The following is a 17,222-nucleotide window of genomic DNA, read 5'->3' as shown; positions in this document are numbered from 1 at the left end:
TGATCCAGATTTTCCATTCTGCTGCGGAGGTTTCGGAGGCATTTTTGGCTGCGCCATCTTGGGCCCTGTGACCTCATGCGACCTCAGTCCTATACAGGGACGGGACCCGTGGGTTTTATGACCCCGCGCTGTCATCCTGGGGCAGTGTTTCCCAACCAGGGTGCCTTCAGCTGTTGCAAAACTACAACTCTCAGCATGCCCGGACAGCCTTTGGCTGTCCGGGCATGCTGGGAGTTGTAGTTTTGCAACAGCTGGAGGCTCCCTGGTTGGGAAACACTGTCCTGGGGGGATGATATTCGAGGATGGGTTACTGTATGTATCTGGCAGTAAGCAGCTTACATGTTCTCTGGGCCAGTTCCTGTTATTTTGTTTTTGTGGGACTCGTCACCTCGAGTGAACTTCTTGTACCATACAAGATGTCCTGATCTACAGACAAGACCTCAGCGCTGACACAGCAGAGTTAACTCTTAGCAACCAAAAAGTTTGCTGTATCTAAGCCTATCGTGTTTGATACTGTTTGCTGAGTCACTTAGATAAAACTATCATGTGTGATACTGGCTGCTGAGCTGCTGTATCTAAGCCAGCTGTGTGTGCTACTGTCTGCTGAGCTGCTGTATCTAAGCCAGATATGTGTGGTATTGTTCGTTGAGCTGTTGTATCTAAGCCAGCTGTGTATGATACTCTCTGCTTAGTTGCTGTATCTAAGCCAGCTGTGTATGATACGTTCTGTTGAGCTGCTGTATCTAAGCCAGTTGTTTATGATACTGTCTGCTTTGTTGCTGTATCTAAGCCAGCTGTGTTTGATACTGTCTGCTGAGCTGCTGTATCTAAGCCGATTTTGTATGATACGTTCTGTTGAGCTGCTGTATCAAAGCCAGTTGTTTATGATACTGTCTGCTTAGTTGCTGTATCTAAGCCAGCTGTGTTTGATAATGTCTGCTGAGCTGCTGTATCTAAGCCAGATATGTGTGGTATTGTTTTTTGAGCTGTTGTATCTAAGCCAGCTGTGTATGATACTGTCTGCTGAGCTGCTGTATCTAAGCCGATTGTGTATGATACGTTCTGTTGAGCTGCTGTATCTAAACCAGTTGTTTATGATACTGTCTGCTTAGTTGCTGTATCTCAGCCAGCTGTGTGTGATACTGTCTGCTGAACTGCTGTATCTAAGCCAGCTGTTTGATATTGTCTGTTGAGCTGCTGTATCTAAGACTATTGTGTATAATACTGTCTGCTGAGCTGCTGTATCTAAGCCAGATATGTGAAGTATTGTTCGTTGAGCTGTTGTATCTAAGCCAGCTGTGTATGATACGTTCTGTTGAGCTGCTGGATCTAAGCCAGTTGTTTATGATACTGTCTGCTTAGTTGCTGTATCTCAGCCAGCTGTGTGTGATACTGTCTGCTTAGTTGCTGTATCTCAGCCAGCTGTGTGTGATACTGTCTGCTGAGCTGCTGTATCTAAGCCTATTGTGTATAATACTGTCTGCTGAGCTGCTGTATCTAAGCCAGATATGTGTGGTATTGTTCATTGAGCTGTTGTATCTAAGCCAGCTGTGTATGATACTGTCTCCTGAGCTGCTGTATCTAAGCCTATTGTGTGTGTTACGTTCTGTTGAGCTGCTGTATCTAAGCCAGTTGTTTATGATACTGTCTGCTTAGTTGCTGTATCTAAGCCAGCTGTGTGTGCTGCTGTCTGCTGAGCTGCTGTATCTAAGCCATCTGTGTGTGATATTGTCTGCTGAATCTAAGCTAGTGTTTCCCAACAAGGGTGCCTCCAGCTGTTGCAAAACTACAACTTCCAGCATGCCCGGACAGCCTTTGGCTTATCTAAGCCTATTGTGTGACATTGTCTGCTGAACTATTGTATTAAAGGGGTTCTCCGGTGCTTAGACCTCTAATCCCCTATCCAAAGGATAGGGGATAAGATGCCTGATCGCGGGAGTCCCGCAGCTGGGGACCCCCGGGATCTTGCACGCGGCACCCCGTTTGTAATCAGTCCGTGTTCGCTCCGGGTCTGATTACGGACGACCACAAGGCCGTCGGCGTGTGACGTCATGCTCCGCCCCTCCCGTGGGCTTGCATTGAGGGGCGGAGGCATGACGTCACACGCCATCAGCCCTGTGGTCGTCCGTAATCAGACCCGGAGCGAACACGCTCCGGGGACTGATTACAAACGGGGTGCCGCGTGCAAGATCCCGGGGGTCCCCAGCTGCGGGACTCCCGCGATCAGGCATCTTATCCCCTATCCTTTGGATAGGGGATAAGAGGTCTAAGCACCGGAGAACCCCTTTAAAATGTATCTAGTGTGATACAGTCTATGACACTGTATCTAAACTTTTCCTGTGTGGTACTGTCTGCCGAGCCAATGTACTTATACTATCCCGTACCCCTGCCGGACCAGCGCTGAAATCCATTGACTTTAATGAGCCGACTGGAGTCAAACGGTGACTCTGGCCGGCTCATTTTTGACCCATATCCAGTTTTGTGACTGGACCTAAAATCGTGGTATACTATGGTTTTAGGTAGGTCCGGTCACAAAACTGGATATGGGTCAAAAATGAGCCGGCCAGAGTCACCGTTTGACTCCAGTCGGCTCATTAAAGTCAATGGATTTCAGCGCTGGTCCACTGTCAATGCAGCCTTAGATACTGTATCTAAGCTTATCATGTGAAATACCGCCTGTGGAGCGGATGTACCTTTCATGTGCGTCTGCTAAGCTATGTATCTGAGCTTGCCGTATGTGATACTTTCTTTCAATCTATGTATCTAAGCCTATCATGTGTCACTCTATCTAAGGCTGCATTCACACCACGTTTTTGCAATACAGTTCCCCGTATCAGGTTTTTGATGACAAAAATATTTCTCAAAACCGGACTAAACTGCATCAAAATGTATGTAAACGGTTTATAGTTTTTCACCCAGACCAAAAAGCGTGGTAGGCTACGGGTTTGGGTACAGGAAAAAAATGGACAAAACCGTACAGGACGCAAAACGGATGCAGCCTGATACATCTTTTGGCATACAGTTATCAATGGAGAGTCAATGCGTACGGCTTTCAAATTGAAATTGTATACGGGAACTGTATTGCAAAAATGTGGTGTGAACGCAGTCTGACCCTGTCATGTGTGATACAGTCTGCTTAGCCGCTGTATCTAAGCCTGTCATGTGCAATACAGTCTGCTAAGCCGCTGTATCTAAGCCTGTCATGTGTGATACAGTCTGCTTAGCCGCTGTATCTAAGCCTGTCATGTGTGATACAGTCTGCTTAGCCGCTGTATCTAAGCCTGTCATGTGTGATACAGTCTGCTTGGCCGCTGTATCTAAGCCTGTCATGTGCGATACAATCTGCTAAGCCACTGTATCTAAGCCTGTCATGTGTGATACAGTCTGCTTAGCCGCTGTATCTAAGCCTGTCATGTGCGATACAATCTGCTAAGCCACTGTATCTAAGCCTGTCAAGTGTGATACAGTCTGCTAAGCCGCTGTATCTAAGCCTGTCATGTGTGATACAGTCTGCTTAGCCGCTGTATCTAAGCCTGTCATGTGCGATACAGTCTGCTAAGCCACTGTATCTAAGCCTGTCATGTGCGATACAGTCTGCTAAGCCGCTGTATCTAAGCCTGTCATGTGTGATACAGTCTGCTTAGCCGCTGTATCTAAGCCTGTCATGTGTGATACAGTCTGCTTAGCCGCTGTATCTAAGCCTGTCATGTGCGATACAGTCTGCTAAGCCGCTGTATCTAAGCCTGTCATGTGTGATACAGTCTGCTTAGCCGCTGTATCTAAGCCTGTCATGTGCGATACAGTCTGCTAAGCCGCTGTATCTAAGCCTGTCATGTGATCTAGTCTCAGAGAACTACATAGTACTACATCCCCCATCATGCACTGTTACTGACTTCCTATTAGTTCTATTATTTTTTAATATTGTTTCTTTTTCTTTTTTTTCTTTTTCTTTTTTTAGATCTACACACAACGAGTTAGAGAAGAATCGGTGAGTCCAGAACGTTATGTCAAAAATACTAATTTTGGGCAACGTGAATAGGGATATACCACCCAGGAGCCAAAGAAAGCTGGGTGGCAGGCAGCCTATGGGGGGCGCTGCAGAGTTACACCTTCCCCTTTTTTCCATACCTGACTATTGGGGGAGCGGTAACGTTGGCCATGTTGGTTGTCACCCTGTTTTCCTGGTCTGTGGATTATAATTAGTGATGAGCGAACTTACAGTAAATTCGATTCGTCACGAACTTCTCGGCTCGGCAGTTGATGACTTATCCTGCGTAAATTAGTTCAGCTTTCAGGTGCTCCGGTGGGCTGGAAAAGGTGGATACAGTCCTAGGAGACTCTTTCCTAGGACTGTATCCACCTTTTCCAGCCCACGGAGCACCTGAAAGCTGAACTAATTTATGCAGGAAAAGTCATCAACTGCCGAGCCGAGAAGTTCGTGACGAATCGAATTTACTGTAAGTTTGCTCATCTCTAATTATAACGTAAGGTGGGAATTTATTTATCTTCGCACCAGTGCCGAGTTGCATAATTGTATACTAAAAACAATAATAAAAATTAAATTGTTTTGTTTGCGCAAGCCCCGCCTTTGCACAACAAATATTGTGCAAACTCCAATTTAGCAAAAAATGAAAAACATTTTTTTTGTAAAAGCAGAGCTTGCGAAAACACTTTGTGCAATTTTGCAACAAAATGATGAAATTCCCCCAAATGTGACAGTGAGATAGTTTTTGGTTATAGCTGGTGTTGAGCACGAATATTCTCAATGCAAATTTTTATGGTGAATATCGGCACTTTGCGATTTCGCGTATATTTAGAATATAGTGCTATATATTCGTAATGACGAATATTAGTTTTTTTTTTGTTGTTTTTTTTCACCTGCAAATTATTATTATTTTTATTTTTTTTCACATGCAAATTTTTATGCAAATGTTTGCATGGAAAAAAAAATTAATAACCATAGCGAATATGCGAATTTTGTGAACATAGGACGAATAATCGTCAATATATTTGCGAAATATTGCAAATTCGAATATGGCCCCTGCTGCTCATCACTAGTTATAGCACGGACGGACAGATTGACTGGGGGGGGGGGGGGGGGCCTGTCCTGGGAGTTCTGGGACTGTGGGGATGAGGGACCGCCCGGGGGAGTGAGGACTAATGGAATGTGGGAGGCTGAGGGGGACACCGAGGGTTAGGACAGGGGGCACAGGATTTTTTATGACATGTAGCACCTCGTACCTCAGTGCTAATGTTTGCAAAGCTGTGTTCTCAATGCATTTTTTTCCCAACCAGTGTGCCTCCAAGGCTGTCCGGGCATGCTGGGAGTTGTAGTTTTGCAACAGCTGGGGGCACATTACTTAGGAAACACTTGTTTATAAGCAAAAAAACAAATCCACTTCTATATTGTCTATATATTATATATATATATATATATATATATATATATATATATATATATATTGTCTATAGTCATTGACAACAAGCAGAGATACTGCAGTATGTAGATAGTTGTTGTTGTTGCACTAGGTATAATCAGAGTGCTCCTTTTTAAGGAACATTTTCTTAGTCGTCTTAAGTCGTTGTGACCTTTTTCTGGTATTATTGCGTCAGATGGCGTTGTCCGTGGAGTTAGTATCTCTGCTATCTGTCCCGCTCTGGTACATTTCTTAGAACACTTTCCTCTTCCTGTCCCTACTTGTTTCCTAGAAGTTCTGCATAGTCCGAGGACCTGATGATCTTTTTATATTTAAAAGGACAGAACGTTTTATACTTAGCTGGGCATGCTGGGAGTTGTAGCTTTGCAACAGCTGGAGGCACACTGGTTGGGAAACACTGGGTTACAGGATTGACAGCTGGGTCACTACAAGTCCCAGTACATCCTGTCACCATCAGCTTTGGAAAAATCTGCAGCAAAAGGGTATGTGCGGTATTTTGCTGCATATTTTCTGCAGCTGATTTTGCTTCAATGAGTAGGAAAATACGCAGCAGATAATACGCAGCGCAATACGGCACATGTGACCCTACCCTTAGGGCTCAGTGGACATTCAGCGGACATTCAGCCACCGAAAGCAGGTACGCTTAACTTGTCCTGTCTCATAGACAGCAATGCAGTCCGGCCTTTCTGCCGGGTGAATGCCGTTGCAGTGATTCTGCACTACTCACAAAGCAGCAGAATCCCAGTGAAAACCATATATATATATATATATATATATATATATATATATATAATCAGTTCCTGAAGGCAGAAAATACTGTCAGAACTAGAGATGAGCGAACTTACAGTAAATTCGATTCGTCACGAACTTCTCCGCTCGGCAGTTGATGACTTTTCCTGCATAAATTAGTTCAGCTTTCCAGTGCTCCGGTGGGCTGGAAAAGGTGTATACAGTCCTGGGAGACTCTTTCCACTCCCACCGGAGCACCTGAAGGCTGAACTAATTTACGCAGGAAAAGTCATCAGCTGCCGAGCCGAGAAGTTCGTGACGAATCGAATTAACTATAAGTTCGCTCATCTCTAGTCAGAACCTTCCATTGACATGAAGGGGGCATAGACGGAAATGCATTTTCAAGCGGAATCTGCCGAAAGAATAGACATGTCTATTTTTTTTCTGCGGACGCCGGAATCAAGATTTAGGAAATCAGTGGAACTCTGCTGATATGGAATTTCCAAGCGGAATATTCCTGTGGAATTCCGTTCGGAAATTCCACCATGTGAACACAGCTGTAGAGGAGATTGGGTGAGGAAATTCTGCCATGTGAACATAGCCTAGGACCGGGTACACACTATGGAATTTCAAAATGGGAACCTCTGGCCGCATTTTGTCCGGACGTAGATTCTGTAGTGTGAACCCAGCCTTACTGCCAGCGGGGGAGGGGGGGGACTTTGTTTTCATCTTATTGACAAGGAAACTTTCACAACAAGTTGAGATTTTCCCAAGCAGAGAACCCCCTTTAAAGATCGGATCTGTAGTGGAAGTCGTATTGGTTGTCCCCCAACTTTTCCTCATTTCTTCCTATACCAGCTTGTAGTCAGATAACTCCACTTTTTTGTTGTTGTTGCTTTATGTTGCTTTAAATCAAAGGGGTATTCCGCCCTAGACATCTTATCCCCTATCCAAAGGCTGGAGTACCCCTTTAAGTTCTAGTCAGCAGTCTGGCACTAAGACACATTTGGCAGGCGTGTGATATGGACAGGCCAGGCGTAATACGGGCGCCGCGCCAAGGGTGTTCTGTACAGATAAAGACTCGGAGTGAAATTCAGACTGGTAAAGATTGTCCTATATTAAGAACAGTATTGATAGTGCGGCAGGAAAAGTGGTTTAAACCTTTAGGGCTATGTTCTGGCGGAAATATTCCGCTCGGAAATTCCGTTTCAGCGGAGTCCCATTGCTTTCTATTGAATTCTACATGAAATTCCCGTGACGGAAACGTCTGCCGCAGAAGTTCTGATTCTAGCCTCTGCAAAAAGAATTGACATGTCGATTTGGCGGAATCCTCTCGGAAGTGCATCGCCGTCCATTCCTCTGTATGAACATAGCTGTGGTGGCCCAGTACGGGAGATATTGCCACATACACTTACTGTCCTGTCAGGCAGCCTCCTTCAGTGTCCCCAGGGCCCCTTGCACCCTTTTCCCCTCTGTACATATATTCTGCAGTGTAATGTATTATAAAATGTGTTGTATCTTTAAAGGGGTTCTCCGCTGCCGTGCTTTCCGTAGCTCCGCTCGCAGCGTCCGGAAGTTCATTACTCTGAACGCTGTGTGCGGGCTTGCGTGTTCGAGGCCGCCCCCTCAACGAAAGTCTATGGGAAGGGGGCGCGACCGCTGTGATGCCCCCTTCCCATAGACTTTTGTTGAGGGGGCGGGCATGACGTCACGAGCGGGCGGCCTCGAACACAGCGTTCGGAGTAATAAACTTCCGGATGCTGCGAGCGGAGCTCCGGAAGGCAGGGCAGCGGAGAACCCCTTTAAGAGATAAGTCATGTGATTGTTACCCAGGAGGTACCAGTGACCAGGTGGTTCCAAGAGTGACCTTTATTGCCCTCGTGCCTAGCCCAGGATCCAGCGTTATACCTTCGGGTGGTTTTAGGCTAAACCATGCCCTGGCGTCACGAATACAAAGGGTTTATGCCATCTGCCCCTAGGGTAACAACATCTGCCCTTATCACACTCCGCTACCACATTGCCTTACCAAGCCTGGTTGCTAGGCGGTGTATCCTTAGCAACAAATTGTTTGATCTAACTCGGCTGCCATTCTTTACCTTACTTTGCATTAGTAATCAGATTTTTTATTTTTATTTAGGGCGAGCGCACCTATAACATGGTTCTAAGCATCATACTCTATCCTAAAAACATTGGGGGAGATTTATCAAAACCTGCCCAGGGGAAAAGTTGCCCAGTTGCCCATAGCAACCAATCAGATGGCTACTTTCATTTTGCAGAGGCCTAACGTTGCTGAGTTGCCCATAGCAACCAATCAGGTGGCTACTTTCATTTTGCAGAGGCCTAAAGTTGCTGAGTTGCCCATAGCAACCAATCAGGTGGTTACTTTCATTTTGCAGGGGCCTTGTTAAAAATGAAAGCAACGATCTGATTGGTTGCTATGGGCAACTGGGCAACTTTTCCTCGGCACAGGTTTTGATAAATCTCCCCCCCATTGTACCAATGGATATTTGGCCTTAGTTTCTGCATTGTTGGTTTATTGAATGTGGAGAACCCATGTGATGAGCGTTGTTTATACTCTTATTTTACAGGAGGGCCCACTTACGACTCTGTCTAGAACGACTGAAGGACCTAATACCCCTAGAACCCGACAGCACCAGGCACACCACCCTGGGACTACTAAACAAAGCCAAACTGCACATCAAGGTATGGACGACAAGTATCATGTGTATATATAGTGCAGTGGTCTCCAAATTGCGGACCTCCGGATGTTGCAAAACTACAACTCCCAGCATGCCCGGACAGCCGTTGGCTGTCCGGGCATGCTGGGAGTTGTAGTTTTGCAACATCCGGAGGTCCGCAGTATGGAGACCACTGATATAGTGCATATACAGTCATAGCCGTAAATGTTGGCACCCCTAAAATTTTTCAAGAAAATGCAGTATTTCTCACAGAAAAGGATTGCAGTAACACATGTTTTGCTATACACATGTTTATTCCCTTTTGTGTGTATTGGAACTAAACCAAAATAGGGGGAAAAAAAGCAAATTGGACATAATGTCACCAAACTCCAAAAATGGGCTGAGCAAAATTACGGGCACCCTTAACTTAATATTTGGTTGCACACCCTTTGGAAAGAAACAGTGGCTTCCTATAACCATCCATAAGCTTCTTACACCTCTCAGCCGGAATGTTGGACCACTCTTCCTTTGCAAACTGCTCCAGGTCTCTCTAAATGGAAGGCGCCTTTTCCCAACAGCAATTTTAAGATCTCTCCACAGGTGATCAATGGGATTTAGATCTGGACTCATTGCTGCCACTTCAGAACTCTCCAGCGCTTTGTTCCCATCCATTTCTGGGGGCTTTTTGACGTATGTTTGGGGTCATTGTCCTGCTGGAAGACCCAAGATCTCGGACGCAAACCCAGCTTTCTGACACTGGGCTGTACAGTGCGACCCAAAATCCATTGGTAATCCTCAGATTTCATGATGTCTTGTACACATACAAGGCCCCCAGTGCCAGAGGCAGCAAAACAACCCAAAACATCACTGACCTCCACCATATGTCACTGTAAGTACTGTGTTCTTTTCTTTGTAGGCCTCATTCCGTTTTCTGTAAACAGTAGAATGATTTGCTTTACCAAAAAGCTCTATCTTGGTCTCCTCTGTCCACAAGACGTTTTCCCAGAAGGATTTTGGTTACTCAAGTTCATTTTGGCAAAATGTAGTCTTGCTTTTTTATATCTCTGTGTCAGCAGTGGGGTCCTCCTGGGTCTCCTCCATAGTGGGGTCTCCTGCCATAGCGTTTAATTTCATGTAAATGTCGATGTATAGTCTGCGCTGACACTGATGCTCTCTGAGCCTGCAGGACAGCTTGAATATCTTTGGAACTTGTTTGGGGCTGCTTATCCACCATCCAGACTATCCTGTGTTGACACCTTTCATACATTTTTCCGTTCTGTCCATGCCATACTGGAAACTCTTATCTTATTTTTCCACAATTTTGAAAGGGTGCCAATAATTTTGTCCAGCCCATTTTTGGAGTCTGGTGACATTATGTCCAATTTGCTTTTTTTCCTCCCTTTTTTTGGTTTAGTTCCAATACACACAAAGGGAATAAACATGTGTATAGCAAAACATGTGTTACTGTAATCCTTTTCTGTGAGAAATACTTCATTTTCTTGAAAAATGTCAGGGGTGCCAACATTTATGACCGTGACTGTAGTCAAGTGTGTGAGGCAAAGGGCTCCCCATGGATCAGTGACATCCCTACAGTTTAGGGGTTAATCTTACGTTCTCCGTGTTCCTTCAGAAACTTGAAGACACTGCGCGGAAGGGCCAACATCAGCTGGAGATCTTGGAAAGGGAACAGCGTTTTTTGAAGAGGAGGTTGGAGCAGCTACAGGGCTGCGGGGAGCCGGAGCGGGTGCGAGCAGACAGTGTTGGTTCCAGCTTGTCGTCTGACCGGTCTGACTCAGAAAGAGGTAAGTCTGGCATCCATTCTTACAAGTTAAGGAGGGGGGGGGGGTACTACCATTTTTACGATGGTTGAGGGTCTGACCTTTGTGACCCCCCTTCAAAATCCTGTGAATAAAGGGGTTGCAACACAGTTTTAGCATTGAGATGCCTTTTAAGTTCTCCTTGTAAAGCACTCCCAGGTCACCCGGAGAGGGCAGAGTGCTGAAATTGTGCTGGGACCCCTTTATTCTCAGGATGGGTGGAGGTTGGAGATATGCCATCACTTCAAATATTATCAATATATACCAAAAGCTTAAATGAGAACTTTGGCAAAAATTAACTAATCCCCCATCCACAGGACAGGGGATAAGTAGCTGATTGCAGGGGATGCAACCGCTGGGGGCTTCCCTGCGATCTCCGGGAGGGAACCTGGTGCTCAATGAGGGTCCCTATGGGAATGCCGAAAAGACCCAAGTACAGCACTCAGGCATGATCAGTGCTCCCATAGAAATGAATGGAGCGCGTGCCGTCTACCGGTAGATGACGTGCAATCCTTAGTGAGAGAGCCAGGTTCTTGGGGATAGGGGATAAGTTAAAGGAGAACTCCAGAATATAAAAATTGTCCCCCATACTGCCGTCAGTAAAAAAATAAAATAAAGATGTACATACCTTACTTCGCTCCCCCGGGGCCTCTGGTCTTCGCCGCGATCCTCTTCCTGGTTGTCGGTGGTTGGAGTGTCATACTGCACTCAGCCAATCAAATAAACTGAGTGGCAGTGTGACTTTTTCGGCCCCGGCAGCAGGTGCCGGTGTAGTGAAGAATTTTGTGTCCTGAAGCGTTCTCACACTGCCGCTCAGCCTATCGCCGGCCTAGTCGGGACTTCACTGCGGCTGGTGATTGGCTGAGCGCAGTATGACTCACCGACCACCGGCAACCAGGAAGCAGATCGCTGCGGAGACCGGAGACCCCAGGGGAGCGAAGGAAGGTATGTACATCTTTATTTTTTTACTGCCGGCAGTATGGGGAACAATTGTTATATTCTGGAGTTCTCCTTTAGCTTTCGCAGGAGTACTCCTTTAACCATAAAAAAAGCATCATAGGTACAGTGAACAGTCCAGCCAAAAGGTGGTGCCAGCCTCTAAGAAAATTTGGTGTCCCTTGACAATATGTTGATCACACCGTTTCCTGTAGCGATCAGCTGTGATCGATCGGGAAACCTGGGAGCAAGTGTTCTGTTTCTCCTGCAGTGCCACCACTGGTGAATCGAAGCATTGCAAAGTGCCCATTCACATGAATAGGTTGTTTATGTATTGCAAGACAGGACAGGTCCTCCAGAGAAATACTCTGGGCCTCATTTACCAAGAGTGTCGGGTTTTTACTAGTGTGAAATGTTGTTTCAGACTTGTAGGATTCCTCTCTATTTACTATGGGGATCACAGATTTACAAGTCGGAAAAATGTTCTGACCAGTATTTTCTAGGTGGAAATTTCCAACCACTTATTCACAGGATTTTCTTTGAATTCCATAGTAAATAGGTTGGGTTGTGAAACCACACCCCTTTTTGGGCCAACCACGCCCCTTTTTCGGCTTTTCACAATGCAGTGTTGGGTTAGTTGGATTTTCCTGGTGCATACTGTCTGAGACATGTCTAGTGGGTATTAGCTTAGTAAATGAGGGCCTCTATGTAAGTACTCTCCAGTCTGGCCAAGAGTTTAAGACCCCTCTCTGCTAATCCCTAGACAACACATACATGTACATTCTGGCCATGCTAGGGGATTTTGAAGTGACCCCAGGAGCTAAGCTCACTTTAAAACTGACGAGACCAACTGCTATCAGCAGCCAGGACCCACTGCCAATGCCGAACATCAGCGATCACGCTGATTTCTGGCATTAACCCTTTGGATGCATCTAAAATGGCTAAAAACTAGGTGCAGCAGCGCAATTGTGGGTAACTATCAACCAAGTTGGTAGCTGGAATCCTTCTGCTCACCTCAGTGAAGTCAGTGATCCTCTTCTTGTACAGGCTGCCTCTGCCAGGCTGTACAAGAAGAGCGCCGATACCATGGATCAATGCTATCCTATGGCATAGCATTGTTCAGTGTTTGCAATAGGTGGTCGCCATAACCGACGTTCACGTTCTTTATTTTATTTCCACAGAAGATATCGAGGTAGACATCGAAAGCACAGAATTCTCCCATTTGGAAGTGGACAGTTCTAGCAGCACCAGCATCAGCGACCTGGACGACCACAACAGCCGACAAAGCTTGGGCAGCGATGAGGGATATTCCAGCGCCAGTATCAAGCTGATATACCACTCATAAGAGTCCCTGGCTCCCGGCGGTGGATTGGACTTAATGCACACACTCGAATTTTCAATCAAAAAAAAAAAAAATGTTTTTGTTCCTCCCAATTCTCCCATCACGAATGGAGTTGGAAAGTCGTAGGGGATTTTCTTCTTCTCGTTTTGCTGGACCAAGAACCGTGGACCAGCTTCTTCTCCAATAACATAAGGGCATTCCCCCGAAGATCACACGACTCCTTCCGTGATGGAGGTCGTTACGATGATGTACAAACTTTTTGAGCACAACTTGAAGACCTAGCTTTACGGCGATACATTTTTCCATACGGATCTAAAGCTTTCGAGATGACCATAGTTGTGGCGCGTTCTTTTGCCTTACTCCGGCACGTTTAGAAGACTTTGATACAAAAAATAAAAACTTAACCATGGAATGGTGTAAAACAAAAAAAAAAAAAAAAAAGACCTCTTCTCGTTTTGGTCAACGGAGTGAGTCCTTCTCTTTTGGGTCTTGTAGTACCCTTCATTCCGGGGAGAAAAAAAACAATGGCTATTCTCTAGATTCTTCACTTGCATCAGTTTACAAAAGGTTCCTCCAGCCTCGGTCGCCAAGGACTTGGGATTTGGCCAAACCACCTTCCGCCATGTACGAAGCTTATAATACTCTGCACCCAGTGACTTTGTGATATGCATGGTGACCAGAGGATGGCGCCACACCTGGATGTTTTGTCAATTGCTGAATTACTTTTTTTTTTATCCTGATATTCCGTCTCTTTAAGTTTCATAACCTTACTAGACTAGAGTCTGGCAAAAAAAAAAAAAACTACAAGTCCCAGCATGACCTTTTTGTTACAGCATGCATTGAACTTGTGGCACCTGAGCCAGCCCTAAAATCAGAAAGCATTTGGCTGATAGTACAAAGGGGGCTCCCTGCTTCAATCTAAAAAACTAAAACTGATAAACAAAACAATGTGAATGGTTGCTATGGAATAAGCTGCCTGACAATTTGTATGTGTGTGTATATAATAAAAAAAAAAAAAATATATATATATATATATATATATAATAAAAAAGTGTGTGTATATATATATATATATATATATATATATATATATATATATATATACACACACACAATAAAAAAGTATGTGTATATATATATATATAGATATATACACACACACACACACACCTACCGACCAATCTGGCATGACTTCTGCTGCGATAGTCATACCAGTTTCGTAGGTAGGCGGCTTGCACTACTATTAAGATTTTTTAGAAATTAGTCGGAGTTGCCCCTTAAGAATGTAGCAATTCTTTCACTTCTTCTCAACAAGTAAGATACATTTCATGCACTCAATTATGTTAGTTCATTGACTTCAAAGGGATTACCCTTAAAGCAAATTTTTTAGGTGGTGTCCCCCTTTAAACTGTAAAGCTCTCATTGAATCAGGATACAACCACTGCAAAGTCTTCAGCAGATGCTCATTTTGTTTAACAATGTCTCCTAAATAACCACCATCCAGCCATCTTGAATCCAGAGGACCCCCCCCCCCACCCTCTTTAATTTATTATGCTAAGAATTGGGGGTCCCCCCTATGTGTTATAAATGCACTGATCCATAACCTATGGAAACAAATTGTAGCATGCGGTGTAAGATGGCGCAGTGTTCGGCCGCTATCGCATTAGGTGAAAAGTACGTCACACTGTCTTTTAGACAAGTAAAAATGTTCAACTTTGTAAGTTGCGCAACGTTTGGGATCCGTTTATTTTTTTTAAATCTTTTGCGTCTCATGGCGATGTGAAGGTCCAGTGAGGGACCAACCCAGGCTTCTTTCCGGGCCTTGGCCTGTAGCACTGTTTGCATGACCATTGTATTGATTTTATTCCCTTGTTCTTAGGATTGTAGGGGCTTAAAGGGGTACTCCCGTGGAAAATGTTTTTTTTTTTTATCAACTGGTGCCAGAAAGTTAAACAGATTTGTAAATTACTTCTATTAAAAAATCTTAATCCTTCCAGTACTTATTAGCTGCTGAATACTACAGAGGAAATGTTTTTCTTTTTGGAACACAGAGCTCTCTGCTGACATCACGAGCACAGTGCTCTCTGCTGACGTCATGACCCCAGTGTTCTCTGCTGACATCTCTGTCCATTTTAGGAACTGTCCAGAGCAGCATATGTTTGCTATGGGGATTTTCTCCTACTCTGGACAGTTCCTAAAATGGACAGAGATGTCAGCAGAGAGCTCTGTGTTTCAAAAAGAAAACCATTTCCTCTGTAGTATTCAGCATCTAATAAGTACTGGAAGGATTAAGATTTTTTTAATAGAAGTCATTTACAAATCTGTTTAACTTTCTGGAGCCAGTTGAGATAGATATATATATATATAAAAACTGTTTTTTCCTGGAATACCCCTTTAATATTATTATTTTGTAATTTCTGCGGCCTTGGGTTCGGTTCTCGTCTTCCGAGCAGTATAACGCCCCCTACGGAATCCACAAATTTTTTTTTTGTTTCCGTCATCTTGTCAGTTAGTTATGCAAACATTTGAGATTTTTGGTCATGTAAAGTGAATTCCAGTAGAAGAGGAGGAAAAAAAAAAAAGAGAGAGAGGAAAAAAAACACTATTTTAGTTAAAAAAATAAAATAAAATAAAAATGAGCGTAAAAAAAATTGAGATAATCAAAAAAGACTAAAGATAGTCAGAGCCCCCCCTCCCCCCATGTGTTCATCTAATAGATGTGCCTTAGTGATATGTCACCTACATACAATACAGGAAGCTATTATCATTTTTTTTTTTTTTTTTGGGAGGGGGGAGTTTACCAACAGCCGTGACTTCACCGAGGTACGAGGCGTCTCGTGCCTCGATGACTTACAAATTGGATGCATTGTGCCTCATATGGTAAAAACATGCGACAGATAAGGCCTACTATAATGTACAATGAAATAGATTTTTTTTGCCATTTAAAAAAAAAAAAAAAAAAAAAAAAGGGATACTTCCCCTTTAAGAAGTAAGTTTGGGCCTCTTAGTGTAGTAATCCTGCCAGTCACGTTTCAGATTGCATGAGTTCCCGGTGACTACGCTGTCATTGTCCCTGCCCCCATCCTGGTGCTAAACCCGAACAATGTTACTTTTTACTTCACTAATTATTATTTTTTTTACTTTTTAGTTCACTAGTTTTTTTTTTCTTTCTGTCTTGCACTTTTTTGTTTCATTTTTGCTTATCTAATTACTTTCTATTTATGCAAATGTGCATTTATTTAACGCGTTTCACTAAGTCTTAGGCTGGCACTAAACGGCTAGTGCGACTCAAATCGCGTGGGAGGCTGCTTGTCTGCCAAATTAATCTGAACTGCTATAAAATTTGGTCCCTTTGTGCTAGTGATTTGAGGTCAAATGATGCGTTTAGAGTCCAACACACACACACTGTCCCCTGGAAAAGGGCTGTAATGCTTAGCTTCAATATCCAATATTGCAGATAGAAGCTGGTGCCCAAAGGACTTCTATAGAAATTGAGGTCAACTGACGCATTTCGAGTCCCACATACACAATCCCCTGTAAAATGACTGTCATGTTTAGCTTCAATTTTCAGTTTTGCAGCTAGAAGCTGGTGCACAAAGATGGACTTCTATAGAAATGGACTTTGTGCTATTGATTTAAGGTGAAATGACGCGTTTCCAGTCCCAGACACGGTGCAAGCCCCTTAAAAATGGCTGTCATGCTTAGCTTCAATTTCCAGTATTGCACCTAGAAGTTAGCGCACAAAGATGGACTTCTTTAGAAATAGTTCCTCGTGCTAGTGAATTGAGGTCAGTTGACGCGTTTCGAGTCCAACTCACAAAGCCCCCTGAAAAGAGCTGTAACACTTAGCTTCTATGTCCAGTATTGCAGATAGAAGCTGGTGCCCAAAGATGGACTTCTATAGAAATCGTGCCTTGTGCAAGTGAATTGAGGTCAGGTGACGCATTTCGAGTCCCACTTACGCACTCCCCTGTAAAATGATTGTCATGCTTAGCTTCAACTCGGCTAGAAGGTGGTGCACAAAGATGGACTTTCTATAGAAGTCCCTTGTGCTAGTGAATTGAGGTCAGTTGACGCATTTCGAGTCCCAGGCACAGTGCAATCCCCTTGAACATGGCTGACAGCTTGCAGCTAGACAAGACTTCAAATTTACACATCGTGTGACATTGCACCCAGAAATATGCACCGGCCCAGATAAAAAAAAAAAATGGCGGCTCATCTGGACCAAGTGGATCAGTCACACTCCAACATGAAAGGGGGGGGGGCAACATAATCATCACAT

The 17,222-nt window shown here is 44.3% G+C and overlaps 1 protein-coding gene across 2 annotated transcripts in view; it reads left to right on the top strand.

Annotated features, from left to right (window-relative positions):
• Positions 1–13,949, top strand: part of MXI1 (MAX interactor 1, dimerization protein) — a 47,893-nt gene extending 33,944 nt beyond the window's left edge. The window contains exons 3-6 of one of the 2 annotated variants that reach the window (XM_056529489.1): positions 3,959–3,988; positions 8,756–8,870; positions 10,476–10,647; positions 12,780–13,949. In XM_056529489.1, the coding sequence (XP_056385464.1) occupies positions 3,959–3,988; positions 8,756–8,870; positions 10,476–10,647; positions 12,780–12,943 (481 nt within the window). In that variant the 3' untranslated portion in view covers positions 12,944–13,949. The remainder of the gene's footprint in view (positions 1–3,958; positions 3,989–8,755; positions 8,871–10,475; positions 10,648–12,779) is intronic. The other variant, XM_056529490.1, reaches the window with a different exon arrangement.
• Positions 13,950–17,222: the final 3,273 nt, after the last annotated feature.

Source organism: Hyla sarda, chromosome 7 (assembly GCF_029499605.1).
Source record: "Hyla sarda isolate aHylSar1 chromosome 7, aHylSar1.hap1, whole genome shotgun sequence".
NCBI lineage: Eukaryota > Metazoa > Chordata > Amphibia > Anura > Hylidae > Hyla > Hyla sarda.
This window is presented reverse-complemented; position numbering and strand designations above follow the sequence as displayed.